We start from the raw sequence: 15,078 nt of genomic DNA, 5'->3' as shown, positions 1-15,078 counted from the left end.
AATAGGAACTATACCAGCTAGACTGCGAACAATTACAGAGTTGAATTCTGCTTTAAAAGTATTTTTTTATTACCCACTTTGTGTTTCTGTGTGTGTATCTGTCTGTGAATGTGCCACAGCACAACTGCAGAGTCCAGAGGACAACTTGCGGGAGGCGGTTCTGTCCTCGTGTCATTTGAACTCCGTGATTTGGAATCACGTTGTTATCCTTGGCAGTGGCACCTGTTTCTGCCAAACCATCTCACTGGCTCCGAACTGACTTCTTAATTAATGTTGTTACTTAAATAGTGGGCTAAGTAAAAAAAATCTCAAAATATAATATACAGATAGCGTGAAGAAAAATAAGAGTAGGATGTGAGGGCGATCTGGCTGCGACATCTGTCACCCCATTGATCGCCAGGGTTGATTCGGCTGATCTGGCTGGCTAGGCGGGTGTCCCCTTCCTCCCTCACCGCTCCATGTGCGACCCTCCAGAAGCTGCGCGCTCGGTCGAAGAGGACGACCTTCCCTGAATAGAGGAGGACCGGTCTTCGGTCAAGGGTATACGAGTAGCTGCGCTCCCCTGCTAGAACCTCCAAACAAGCTCTCAAGAAAAATATGAGTATAGTAAATTCAAAATGGTGCTCGTTTTCAATGTTAAAAACTCAAAGAAATGGCAGTCACTTCTAAACTGGAAAACGTGGAGATAGTAAAACCAGATGCTCTTTGTGTTCTGGGCATTTCCCATGGTTCCCTGTGACAGTGTGGCCCACTGTGGGGAGAGATGATTGGCTCCTCTGGGGAACGGGGGACTCTGTATAGTAATCGGAGGGCTGAAGGCAAATAAGGAAGGAGAATATCTGTCCCAGGGCACTGATGGCAGACAAGAGGTAGCATGTAGCTCACAGGGTGGCTATATCAAGAAGAATTTTTAGAATCCAATTCCAGCCTATCGGAATAATCATTTCATGGCGTGTTCACACACACCAAGACAACATGGCATACTTGGAATGAACACATTTCTGAACTGCGACTACTAGTCAGGGAAGCTGGGGAAAGGAGGCCAGTTCCCGGGTCTAGAAGCTGGAGGAAGTGGTTCCCTAGAGGTGATATAGTCCACCTCAGAGTATGAACATTTGGGAAGAGGTATGAAGCTGGTCGTGAGGGGCAAAGCGGAGAAGGATGCAGTTAGGGAGGCAGAGGTGCTGAAGGACTGGTGGAGACTGCTCACACGGTCACACGACTGCCTAGAACTCCAGCTTCAGGGGGTCCACACTGTACTGGCTGGTTTTGTGTGTCAACTTGACCCAAGCTGGAGTTATCACAGGAAAAGGAGCCTCCATTGAGGCAATGCCTCCATGAGACCCAGCTGTAAGGCATTTTCTCAACTAGTGATCAAGTAGGAAGGACCCAGCCCATTGTGGGTGCTGCCATCCCTGGGCTGGTGGTCCTGGGTTCTGTTAGAAAGCAAGCTGAGCAAGCCAGGGGAAGCAAGCCAGTAAGAAACATCCCTCCATGGCCTCTGCATCAGCTCCTGCTTCCTGACCTGCTTGAGTTCCAGTCCTGACTTCCTTTGGTGATGAACAGCAATGTGGAAGTGTGAGCTGAATAAACCCTTTCCTCCCCAGCTTGCTTCTTGGTCATGATGTTTGTACAGGAATAGAAACCCTGACTAAGACAGTGTCTTTCTCATTGCTGTGAGAAACACCTGGCAGCTTAGGGAAGTATTTGTCCTTCCCCGAGGGACAGGCTTGGCAGCAGGAGCAGGGGTGGCCGATTGTACCACGTGTGCAGTTAGGAAACAGAGAGATGAATGCTGGGGTTCACCTGGCTTTCCTTCCTCTCTTCAGTCATTGGCCTCAGCCCAAGGACTAGTGTTGCTCACATTCAGGGCGAGTCTTCCCTCCTTTCAAGAACCTTTCTAGAAATACCTTCATAGATACTCACAGAAGTGTGTTTCCATGGTGAATATAATAAAGCCATTCAATTTGGAAACAACAATTAATCGTTGCATCTTCTAAGTGAGTGTCTCTCCCAGACCCAGGGAGTGACGGATACAAATGTCCCATGGTGGACTGACCAGAATTCCAGGCCATGGGGTATCAGTGAAGTCTGTGGGTTATTCTAGTCAAAGCACAGGACAGTTCAGTTAGGTCATCTGTGTGGTGTTTCTACATTATTGGGAAGGCATTTTGGAATTTAGGAAGAGCAAAAGATGTGGGTGGGAAGGAGTAGAAAGGATTGAGTTGCTGAACAGAACCTACGTCCAACTTGGGAATTCATGAGAGAGATGTTGGTACCAGTCTAGAAAATGGTTAACTATGTTCCTTAGCTTCCTAGGGCAATGGTTCTCAGCCTGTGGGTCCCGACTCCTTTGGCAGCCACATATCTACCAGTTGTAGTTATGAAGTAACACCAAAATAATTTTGTAGTTGGGGTCACCATAGCCTGAGGAACTGTAAAAGGTTGCGTCATCAGGAAGGTTGAGAACCACTGCTCTAGGAAATGACTTCTCCTGGAGACACAATTGTCATTTTTCCTTTGGTGGGTGCCCTGGGGGATTGGCTGTGTGGCTTCTGGGTCAAGGGCATGCAGGTAGTCTGGGAGGCCATCCTTCTGAGCTTAAGAAGCCACCTTCCTTTCTCTTGACAGAGTCTTGAGCCGTGACTGCCTCATTGCTTGGAATCCGGGTAGTCACGGTGAGTCTCGCGCATCCACAACAGGCTTTGCCTCTGCTGCGTCTGGCTCCATTCTGCTCCTGGCTGTTGCTGCTCTCCCTGTGGAGAACATGAACCAGGACGACTAACCTCAAGTCTTACTGTACTGGTTCATTTCCTGCCTCTGCCCACTTCCCTCCTTACACCTCTTTCCCTCCCTCTCTCTCTCCCATCTCCCCTCTCCTCCTTTTCCCTCCCTCCCCTCTCTCTCTCCTGCTTTCCTTCCCCTCCCTCCCTCCCCTCCCCTTCCTTTCTTTCCTCCCCTCTCTCCCTCCCCTCCCTCCTCCCCCTACTTCCCATCCCCCCTCCCATTTCCCCCTTTCTCCTCTTCATTTTTATTTGTGCTATATCAGCAGCCTCTTATCTGGCCTCCCAGCTGCCAGCCCCTTACTTCCTAAACTTATCTCCTCAACCTTCCTTCGCCACCTGACACTGATACAAGCTGTGGGCAGCCACTGCAGCATGAAGGGCCCTCACCGCAGGGTGACAGTGAGAGCAGAATGTTAGGGATAGGGGAGGTATTTTACAGCATGCCTTATCTCCAGCCACTGTCTGGCCCAGCCCCATCTCCATGTCCCAGGACCAGCAAGCCTCCCTAATTTTCGTGGCATTCCCTGCACTTACCCATGCCCTTGTAGCTTCATGCACATCTGTTCCTTTAGCAAGAGCTCTTGAAGTGTTATCCGTTCCTTAGCTTTCTCCCACCTCACTCTCTTTCCAGGCACAACTTATTTGTCTCTGTTGTTGTTTGTTTTCTCCTGCATTCTACGGTCCTTCATGCCGATAGACGGCAGCTGTATCAAGCATGGAACTTGGGGCACGTTATGTTGTGTTTGTTACACTTCTGTTTTCCTTAACGGAACTTGGATTTCTTGAGTTAAAAAAATTAGGCATTAGTGTGAGGACATGGCTTGGTGGGAGATGCAGTTTAAGTATGAGGGTCAGAGGTCACATTTCTGGAACCCACGTAAAGCAGGCATCCGTGATCTCAGAGCTCCCACGGTGGGATGAGAGACAAGAGCAACCGGGAAGCTTTGGGGGGCAGCCAGCTTGGTTTACACAGCTGCAAACAAAACCCAGAAACCTTGTCTCAACAACAACGTGGGAGGTCATGACTGACACCTAAGGTTGCCCTCTGACCCCTACAATACATAATATGCCCAAACTCACGTATACAAGCAAGATTAGTAAAACGTTAAGTGAAGCCACAAACAAGCAATAATGGCATTTCTCTCCTGGCACTTAGGTGGCAGTCCATACTTTTCAGTTGCTTCCATTTGAATCAGAAATTCTTTGTGCAGGCAGCCACGGATGATCAGAGGGTAGTAGAATTCTCCAGAAAGGGATATGGGGTAGCTGTCTGCATGTGGTTACAACGGTAACAAAACATTCTTTTCCTGTGTGGTTGTGGTACGGCGTTCTGCCTCTCTGTCTGCGGTGCCCAGGCACTGCCAGCACACTGGCTAGAAAAGGCAAGGCCAAGTTCAGACCAGAGAGCCCACAGCCCGTGTTTCACTTTGGGGCATCAGGCACCACTCCATGCCCGACCTGAAAGGGAAAGCGAGATCTGGAACGAACGCTGTGGTTCCTGGTTTCTTCTCTGGGTACCCTGGCACCTCCGTTGTACTGTCTGGAGGGGAAGACTGGGGTGGAGCTCTGTGGTCCCTGCTTATCGTCTGGGAGTCTGCACGCTAGGCAGGAAGGGGAAATTGGAGCCCAAGAGGAGCGGAAACTGGTCCGATGGGGAACCAGTGCCGAGTAGCAGAAGAGCGAGAAATGAGAAGCGCCTTCTTTGGGAGTCTAAGGCATGGCTCTTTTAGGAGAAGGACTTCTCCACAGTGATCTTCAAAGCAGCAGCTCCCTGAGATGATCCTTGCTTGTTCATATTGCTTTGTTGGGAGTGGATGTGGGCACATGCATTTTATTCAGTGTGAACAAGGGATTATACAACCTCCTGGGAAAGGGCGTGAGAATATCCAGGAAGGGAAGGTCATTGGCTAAGGCTATCTAGATACCTCATTAGCATGGAGAAGAACTCTAGGTGCTATCCTGTGGGACTGCATGTCCATGATCCTCTCAGATTGAGGTTACATGTTCCAGAGCAGGCATGAAGAGGCTGGGAAGGGGCTGTTCCCCTCCTACTTCAGATCGCAGAGACCCCCGGGCTTTGAGCATGCGTCACTGTGGGATGATGTCATCACGCAGTACTGCCTGGAGGAAAAGACCGGTTCTCAGGCCTGTCTACGAGTGCAACATGCCCTATGTGTAGTCTTAAAGTTACAACATTGGAAAACTAAGGGTTCCTAGAACATGGCGTTTTGATGGAAAGTTGACTTACAAGTAATTCTTTTTAATGCTTAGAGGAAGTAACCCGTTGTATGTTTCTGCCACACCACACGTGTGGCTTTTGCTGCCGCCCCCACCACCCCAGCCTCCAATCTATATGAATTCACAAATGTTAAATTATTTTACATTCTAGGAGAGAACAAAACGAACAGTTGCTCTTAGTCTAGGAGAGCTTCATTAAGGAATGTCGATGAGTTCAAGGTAGGAGTGTTGGATGAGATGGGGTATTTGAAGAGAGGTTTGAAGTGAAGTGTTTTTCACGTGTTCTGTTTGATGACCTGAGCTTTCCCAGGCCTGGGTGAGCGGGCTTTGGTATGTCTGTGTGTCTGAGGTTTAATTTGAGCCTTTCATTTCCCATAGATTTGAAAACCTGCTGTGGTCCAGAAAGAAGTTTGTGGACAACATGAAGATCTATAACCACAGTTACATATACATGCCTGCCTTTTCTATGAAGACGGGAACAGAGCCGTCTCTCCGTGTGTACTACACCCTGAAAGACGCTGGAGCCAATCAAACAGTGCTTTTTGCTAACCCCAACTTTCTTCGAAACATTGGAAAGTTCTGGAAGGGTAGGGGGATCCATGCCAAGCGCCTGTCTACAGGACTCTTTTTGGTGAGTGCAGCCTTGGGCCTTTGTGAGGAGGTGTCCATCTACGGCTTCTGGCCCTTCTCCGTGAACATGCAAGGGGAACCTATCAGCCACCATTACTATGACAACGTCTTGCCCTTCTCAGGCTTCCATGCCATGCCCGAGGAGTTTCTTCAACTCTGGTATCTTCATAAAATGGGTGCACTGAGGATGCAACTGGACCCATGTGAGGAGCCGTCGCCGCCACAGCCCACTTCCTAGGGACTGCAGAAGAGGAAAAGACTGGATGGGGGTATTTTTTTGCTAGATTTTTTTATGTGACTTTCAAAAGGAGCTGCCAAAGTGTGTCATGGATTGGCGTGATAGGAAACGAACAAAAACCCAAGCAAAACTGCTTCTGATGTTGGCTTGGGGACCAATAAGAAATCAAGTGTTCCGGGGAGTGTTTTTATAGAGTGTTGTGGATTTGCAAGTGGGAAGATCCCAAGGAGGCGATGCTGGCAGAACACATGTGTGTGAGGAAGACCAGAGGAACTGTAGCTGCTGAGGCCGATGGGTTTCACCATGGCAGCATGCGAGAGATGCTGGGGATGCGGGAGATGCTGGGGATGCAGGAGATGCTGGGGGTGCAGGAGATGCTGGGGGTGCGGGAGATGCTGGGGATGCGGGAGATGCTGGGGTATTGCTGACTGTCAATATACACTGGCGTCATAAACATTTTAAAGACCTGTCTTATTGAGACTGACATTAGAACTATAGGTTTTAAAAAAATTATTATTGATTTTTTTTTTTGCTCTGTTTAGGGCTGTGGGCAGGTGATGGTATAGACTTTCAGAACCCTTCCTGCTGATTATTGTGATTCATTAAAACAAGTCTAGGATGACTCTAGTCCCCTCCACTAGTGTGGTTTTTAAATAAGAATCGCTTCTTGCCTCCTTTTGGTTAAGTCTTACTTAGCATGAAGCTCCGTTGAGTTTAGACGGTGTTGATTCATTGTCTAGGCCACGAGAGCTGCTCCTTCCTCACATCAAAAGTTGGGAGAGAAACTCAATTTTAGGTCCCCATTACATCAGCCCATCAACCCTGTTATTTTCACAGAGTCAGTGGACATGCAATTACATTGTTTACTTGTAAAGTAGCGAAAGTGTCTTCCTCACAGAGAGTGACAGCTTGGTCTATAAGATAGACAGACAAGAAGGCAGGGCCTTTTCCTCTCTAACATTAATATTTCCTTTCAAGATAACTCATGTGTGTATACATGTATGTCTGTACATAGACATATATGTGTATACATATATTCATATATATGTATATCCTGCATGAGTTATCTTATATACATATATATATATATATGTATACACACATGAATAGAGACACATACACTCTGACACTCTCTACAAAGTAATCCAAGATCACCGTCAGTACTGAGTGTGCATGGCCTGGAGTCTGTAACCAGTATTGGAGAGCCACAGAGACAGAGTATGAAATCCCTTCCTTGTTGACATAGGTCAACCTGGCTTGCAGTTGGTGTCAGTTTGCATGCCAGCACGGGGTGCAAGGCTTACCTTAAATACAATCAGAATGAGAACTCCTCTCTTACTCATACTGCCTCCCTCTGTCCCCAAATTCCATGAATGGACCCTGTGTTGAGCATAGTGACATGTGACGTCCTATACAAATAGCATTTGAACTGAGGAGACTGGGTGGCCTCACAGGTCGTGCTGATGTTCGGGAAGCTCGCCGCTGGGCAGAGCTGGCTTAGTGTTTCCATCTTGCGTGACAGCATCAGGACATCCAGAAGGAAGCATGACCTGTGTTAGTCATCTCTGGGCCACCCGGACTACAACCCCTGTTTTGAGCTACTGGTATTTAATGATTATCTAAGAAAGAATGCATGCTCACTAGTAAACTTCATTAAAAGTGTAAAAGGGCTAAGAAAACAGCACATACCAAGATTACTTAAATGTGCATTCAGATGAATGCAATATTTGGTCAAGATCTAAATAAGAAACTCATAAACACTCGCGTCACTGAGAATGCTCTCTGGGAGTTTTGGCTCTCCATGCTATCCCTGGAACAGGTCCAGGTAATAGATTTGTGTGTCTGTACAATTTTAAAGCTACTCTCTATGGCCTTTGAATTGCAGAACAGATATGGCCAACACGTCTGTGCTTTTCACCCATGCAGACTACACTTCCCCCTCAGGTGCCAGCAGGACCCTGAAGACACTTTAACTTGTTATGACCAAGAGTGTTGGCCACTTGCAGCAGGGGGTAGCTATGGATGGTGGTTCAGTAGTCACAGGTCAGCCACTTGCCACAGAGAATGACTCAGTGAAGTGTTAGTTGTGTGAAGGTTGACGAACCCTGAGTTAGGCCAAAAGGAAAGTCTGACTGCTCCTGCTGTGTTGTTGAACAGCATTGCTGTGGCCTTTCACTATTTTACAGTGGCAATTCACTGGTGTGTCATATGTAACTGTATGTGTGTCTGGTTAGATGATGTAGCTAAGCAAGAGGTAGGGGTGTGTGTGTGTGTGTGTGTGTGTGTGTGTGTGAGTGTGTATGTGTGAGTGTGTGTGTGGGAGGTCTGTTTAGCATTAATTTTAGTAAAATATGTGTTCCTAAGTAGAAACCTCTCTCCAAAACCATCCTTTAGAACACACTAGGGTACCATATTACTCTTAAGAGACTGGGTATTATTCAATTCTGCTTATTGAAATTCTGGTCCATTATTTAATGGATTTGACTAAGTTTCAGCTCAGATGGGATTTGGGTTATGATAGAAATATTTAATAGAAACCATTTAATGAATTTCATTGCTTCTGTCAAGAGACGAGATCCCTCCCTACCACTAATTAGGTCAATGCTGTGTGTGTGTGTGTGTGTGTGTGTGTGTGTGTGTGTTTGTACATATGTGCGTGTGAGGGAGACAGACAAAATTAAGATTGCTTCATGGAGGAAGAAGAGAGGGCGCAGAGGCTGCGAATGAATGCTCAAACAGGAATTCACATATTGAGTCAACTGCAACGTGAGAATTTGTTGGTTCCCAGGCTCCTGAGTGAGGGTGGCTGCTGTTTGACTTTAATCACACTTCAGTCAAATTAACTCAGGTGAGGAGCAAGTCATCCCACTAGAAAGCTTTCATGAAAGAGCTTTTCTCAGAAGATGACTCTTAGAAGCACGCGCTCTCTGTAAAGTGCTTTGCCAAAAGTATATAAAAATAATTGTGTGCCTAAACCACATTGTTCCTGTTTATGACTCTGACAAGGGGTGGGGGGAGCAGAGACTCTCAGTCCTCGAGCGCTGAGTGCCGTTGCAGAGGTCCTGAGTTCAGGTTCTGATGCACACTTACCCACACACAGCAGCTGCCTTTTATTCCAGTTCCAGGGCATCTGGTGTCCTCTTCTTATCTCCATGGACACGGAGTGCAAGCGGCAACATATACACAATAAATAAATAAATCTTAATAAAGGTAGAGAATTAATTATCTAAAATGGCAGATGTTCAGGTAATGAATATCCTTTGTGCTTCTTTGCTGGGAAGCCAGATATCTATAGTTTTATTTATTTTTTTTAATGTTTAAAAATACCAAGTTTGTGGAATTTTCCACTGGCAAATCCTTGTGAGGAAGGATCTAATGAGAAAATCAGTCACAAGTCCACTGAATGGTTTTTTACCTTATGAAGTACACTGCTGTGTTATAGGTGCTTCCCCACCAGAACCAGGTAAGATCAAAAGTCCAGAGATCACGGGAAAGGGCAAGTCTGGAGGAACAAAGCCTGAGGATGCTGTTGTGTGTCTTTCCCACCCAGAGTGGTCAGAAGTCCGCCCTCGGATACTGTGTGAACTCCAGGCAGCCCGTATCAGGGGAGGAAGCAAGTTAACAATGTTACAGCACCTGCATCCCAGGTTGCTGGGTCTTGTGAGGTCAGCGGTAAATGCCCTTAGAACTTTTGGAAACTTAATTCTGTTGTGTGCTCAGGAGAGGAAGAGGCAAGGTAAAAACAGAGGTGACCATAGTACCCAAGCTCTCAGCATCCAAGGGGTCAGAAGGCTCTATTCCTTTGTTCTTGCCAGCCCATGACCACCTATCCTTATCCAACATGGGAGCTGGCTTTCGTGGAGAGTTGAGCTCACAGCCTCCACTACCGCCTATCTCTGTTCTCTGTCCTATCACAGTAGTGGGATTCCACTGAGGGACGAGTTAGCAGCCTTGTGACTACAGGGGTTTCAGCACGAAAAGAATGCTGAGAATTTAAAATTTTGAATCACCAAACATATTGTGCTTTGATTTTGCCTAAGCTTGCACTTGCTAATTTGTGTGCCCTGCGGCAGAGTCTGGTCACCTTGACACAGTTGTGGCCCTGCATGTGATCATGAGGAACAGAGTTCTTTTCTCTGTGTACATGGATGGACTTTCTGAGTCCCTGAATCTATGGAGAAAATACCCTGTAGTTTCTGTGCTGTGTCTTTGAAAGCGTGGAGTTCTGAAGTCCAGAATATGTCTACAAATTCCTAAATGTGAGGCCACAGATTTAGTCTAAGCCCTATATAACTCCTGTCGTGTAAGTGGGAGAGTCTTATATCTGTAGACATCACACACACACACACAGACACAGAGAGACACACACAAAGACGCAGACACACACACAAGATACACACACACAAGATACCCACACAGATACACACACACAGACACACACAGACACACACAGACACACATACATACACGGACACACAGAGACACACAGACACGCATATACACACACATAGACACACACAGACACATACATAAACACAGACACCCACAGAGACACTCAGATACACAGACACAGACACAGGCACACACATAGACACAGACACACACATGCGTGAATAGTAATAGTAACTAGCATCAGCCTTATTCTCAGCCTTAACATGTCATTTGACATTTTCACACACATATCCCAGAGATAAATGATTGTCGCGTGCACACGGATGGAAAGGTTATTCCAACTATCTAAGCTCGCTCATTACAACAAGGGTGGGATACGCTTCTGCTTCCTTGTTTGGGTTCTCTCTGTTGCTAGCGTTTGTAGTTTCTTCTGCCTTTAGCACAGAAGAAGGAATAACACAGAGAAGTGTTATAATGGCATGAGCATTTGAATAACAGCCAAAGCCCTTGACTCTCACTTGTGAGAGCACAAAAGAGGAATTACACTTTATGGTCTCTCGTTTATCTCGACTGTCAGTCTCTCTGTTCCTGGTTTTGCTTTTTAGTTGAAGCTGTTGTGACTCAGTCAATGACAAAGTTGACCAAGAGTTTATGGCGTTATATCCAAACCCATTGATCCTGCTTCTTCCGGCCTCTGAGTTATTAAAGCTGCTCTGGGTATCCGTTGCTTTCAAATGTGTGTTTCTCATGTAATGACAAGAAACACCAAGAGACGTTGACTTAGTCTGACGCGGAGAAGACTGGATTCAGAGAATTCTGGATTTCTCTGTCTGGTAAAACAAACAAAAACAAACAAAATGCAATAGAGAAAAGATTCAACCAAAATGAAAACTAAGAGAAAATAGTGACTGCCCCCAACTCAATGGAAAGGACCTATTGGGAGGGGTCTCAGAAGACAGCCAGGCAGACAGAGGAGATGTGTGGCCTTGTGGTCACTGGGGTTAGGACGAGAGATGAGAGAGGAAGCTTGGGTGTGGACTTGGGTACAGTAGGGAGAAGACTCAGAGGTGGCACCCATCTTCCCATCTTAGCAGTCTTGGAGACCCCCAGGTTCCTGTCTTCTCCAGGCAGTGCCCTCCTAGGTACCTGAGCTTGGTGACATGAACCTCTACATATCCCTCTGTCACCTGCCTTTTGAGTCATACTCTCAAGGTGAGTTATAATTTAGCTCTCCTATCAGAATGGTGGGAAATACCACCTTAATGTTGACCACTGGCTGTGGTTACCGTATGATGTGCACAGCAAGAGTTGGTGTCAACTTCCTGTCCCCATGATTCCCAAGAGTGACCATGGCAACTTAGATTCATTATCCTTCATGTTTTAGTTCTATCGAAATCTCTCTCTCTCTCTCTCTCTCTCTCTCTCTCTCCCCCCTTCCCCTTCCCCCTCTCCCCCTCCCCCTTCCTCCTTCCCTTCTCCCCCTAACCCCCTCCTCCTCTTCCCTTCTTGTGTTGTTTTTTGCCCACGGAATATAGAAAAGTAACTGACTTGGTAGTGGGGAGTGGCAGAGGGTGCCTTAACTTTTCCTGGCTCGGCTCCCCACTTACACAGTTCCTTCATAGCGTTTGTTGCTTCGTAGGTGTCTCCATGTCTGCCCAACCCGTACCTTAATCATCAGCCAGGACCCTTTACATGTAGCAAACTATTTTATAGACCTTTACAGTAGTGTGTAGGCCTTGGAGAAGTCTGATGATGGTGTGTAACACCCTTTGCTGCACTGAGGAACATTTTTCTAAGGTCTTTTAGGTGAAAACTGCGAAAATATTCCTAGAGTTAAGAACGATTTTCTGGAAAATTCCAGTGTCCTTGGAAGCAAGGAAGCAAGGAAGCAAGGGACCAATCTATCGCTGTTTTTCATTCTGTCTTCAGCACCGACGGACCCTCTCTCCACAGTGAGGATGACTGATAGCTACCAGAGTGCCCCAGAGGTCGTCCACACGAGGGGGAAGAAAGGACACACATCACAATATGTTAAAGCCTGCTTCATCTTTAACAAATTCTATGATGCTACTAGACTTATAGTTACCACGCGGCACAGTTTGATCTGCAAAAATATCGGGGAAATGTTTTTACCTTTGGCCTCTTTCCTTGTGTATTGTAGACTCCAATTCCACACAAATGCAAGCTGTTTTATCAGTGTGAATTTTCAGAGGCTGGATAAGAGTAAAGTTAGGAAATTTAAATATTCTTTCTCATGTAGTACAGTCTACTGATCTGGGTATATAATAATTCTGGGAGAGAATTTTTTTTAGATCAGACTGTGAAATTGAAATCACCTTTGATGTGTTTTCAGTGGCTTCTTCCTATTAGAGCCAAATTTGATGGACAGGAGGTGTGGGCTAACCCAATGCTGTTCATTTCTCTCTCCCTTTCTTTCTTTCTTTTTTAAAAAAGAATTTCATATAAAATGTAGCAGGTAAGAAAAAAAGGTTTTTTTTTTTCTTCTTTTTTTTTCTTTTTTTTTCACTGTCAGAAAAAAAGGTTTAATCGGTACTCTTCATGGTGTGACTTGAAAAAAATTGGTGCCTATCTGTTGGCTGAGACAGTGATATATGCCCAGGGGAGGTCACTGGGAAAATGTCTTTTCTTTAGTGTGTTCATGAGTGGTGTGGCAGTGAGGAGATTTAACTAAGTCTCAGTTTCTCTACCTCCCTTCCTTGCAGAATATTTGGAAATGTACCCTGTGAATAAAATAGCTTTTTTTTTCAATGCAGCTTCCGAAGTCCTTTTATTTCTCTGAAGCACATCTGCTCTTTCCCTCAAACTCCTCTGTGCTTTGTACCTTCCATGCCTACCCTGTTTTACTTTTCCTATGGGTGAATGTCCTGCTGCTTGTGAAGAACACTGCTTTAGAAGTGTTGTGGTAAATAAAAAATGGGCAGCCCCGTGTCCCACACTATGCCGGGCAGGGGGATGGGGGAGGGGGCGGGCGGGAGGGGTGAGGCAGGGTGGGGTGGGGAGGTGGGGGGGTGGGGGGATTTGGGGTTGTTCCCATCTTGGCAGACTCTGACCCTTTGCTCTAAAATCTCTCCACCCGACTAAGTTCCCATGGCAGGTTGCTGCCAGGCCAGCCACACACATCAAATTTTGTGGCCGGCTGGGGCACCTCAACACCTTACCTTTCTCTGGAACTCAGTTGAGTTTCCAGAAGGAAACACCACACAAACTTAGTTTAGAATCAACAGGTAACTCAATCACTGGGCCCAACTACTAACATCCTAAATTAAGTCCTCCAGGAGGGGATCCTGGATCCTCTAGCTCTTTATATCTTATATTCCAAGCTCTCTCTCCGTCCAAAAAGCCACAAGTCTCTTCTCTCCTCACCACCCCGCCCCCACCACCTGGAAGTCCCACCTACTCTTCGCCCAGTGATTGGCCCCCTGAAATCTTTATTCATTAGGGGAAGGTCCTTGCCACAAAGAAGCACTGAGTTAAAGGGCTGCTGAGATCGCGCTCGCGGTAACGGAGCTGACAACCTGAGTAGGATCATTGAAGTCCACCTGGTGAGAGTCAGCTCCTGAAAATTTCCTCTAACCTCCACGTGTGTGATGTGGCGTGTGTGCAGCCCAAGCACACATGCACACGAAGTTAATTGGATTTTAAAAGTCCAATACGTAATTTAAAGGGAAAACGAACAAATAGAGAATTGTAGTCACTGTGTCAACAACAGCACTACATGGGGCTGATGAGATGGCTCAGTGAGTAAAGAGGCTTGCCACCAAGTCTGACGACCTGAATTTGATTCTTGGAAATTCTCGAGGCCATGTGAATAAATATAAAACAAGCAAATAATACATAATTGTAAAATAAATGAATAAGTGTAAAGTTTTTTTTTTACTTTTATGTGTATTAAGATTTGTTTGCCTGCATGTGTGTCTGCATACCACGTAGCTGCAATGCCTGAGGTGGGCAGGAGAGGGCATCAGATTTACTGGCACTGGAGTTATGAGTGGTTGTGAATCACCACATAGGTGCTGGGAACTGAACTCTGATCCTTTCCAGGAGTAGCCAGTGTGCTTAACCACTGAGCCATTTTTTTTCCAGACTGAGAAAAAGAAATTAAACACTACATAGTACATGTAAGAACTCTTCTTGGGCAGAGGAAAGATTATATTTGTTGTATAAAGCAGAAATTATACATCTACATAGCATAGGTAATACACACTCGTCTTTTCCCCAGCAATGAAATTGTCCGTCTTTGTAATGAGTCCGTCTCAGTGTGTGTGTCCAGAGAAACTCTCGCTAATTGCTAACACGAGACAAGACATCGGGACTTCTCTGTTTAAAGTGTGTGACTTTGAGAGGCCACGTACCCAATTGTTTAGGTAATTGCTTCAAACTCCTTGTCCCTTGGGCTCTGTGTCCCAGTTCTGTCAGACACTTCCTCAGAGAAAGTGACATCAAGAAAGGTACCCTGTCCATCCTTTATGGTTTCTGGAAAATGATCCAGACCCTTGGTACAGATCTTTTAATTATCTGATTTTGTTTTCAAAGTAGCCTGTTAGGCTACAGCAGTTTGAGGACGGAGAATTCTGAGTAGAAATGAGGCAGAGTGTTCTGCTGAATCACTTCATGGGGTGAGACGGACCTTTCATATGAATGTGGGTTACCTTAACTGTATGAGAGAAACAGACACAGCTTTGGTCACCAACTGTCCCTGGGTCATACAACATAAATTTTATAATCCAGCTATTCTACTATGTTTTGACTTAAACATTCAAACACAGATAGCAA

General features: G+C 46.0%; 1 protein-coding gene across 4 annotated transcripts in view; it reads left to right on the top strand.

Annotated features, from left to right (window-relative positions):
- St8sia1 (ST8 alpha-N-acetyl-neuraminide alpha-2,8-sialyltransferase 1) overlaps nucleotides 1-13,057 on the top strand; it is a 137,622-nt gene extending 124,565 nt beyond the window's left edge. Inside the window, exons 5-7 of one of the 4 annotated variants that reach the window (XR_015685312.1) lie at nucleotides 5,403-5,655; nucleotides 12,214-12,773; nucleotides 12,826-13,057. Coding sequence is in view for 3 of the 4 variants with exons in the window: in XM_087656089.1 (XP_087512215.1) it covers nucleotides 5,403-5,892 (490 nt within the window). In the remaining variant the exon portion in view is untranslated. 4 annotated transcript variants of the gene reach the window in all.
- Nucleotides 13,058-15,078: the final 2,021 nt, after the last annotated feature.

Source organism: Rattus norvegicus, chromosome 4, assembly GCF_021556685.1.
Source record: "Rattus norvegicus strain SHRSP/BbbUtx chromosome 4, alternate assembly SHRSP_T2T, whole genome shotgun sequence".
Lineage (NCBI taxonomy): Eukaryota > Metazoa > Chordata > Mammalia > Rodentia > Muridae > Rattus > Rattus norvegicus.
The sequence above is the reverse complement of the archived record's forward strand: the minus strand, read 5'-3'. Positions and strand labels throughout refer to the sequence as shown.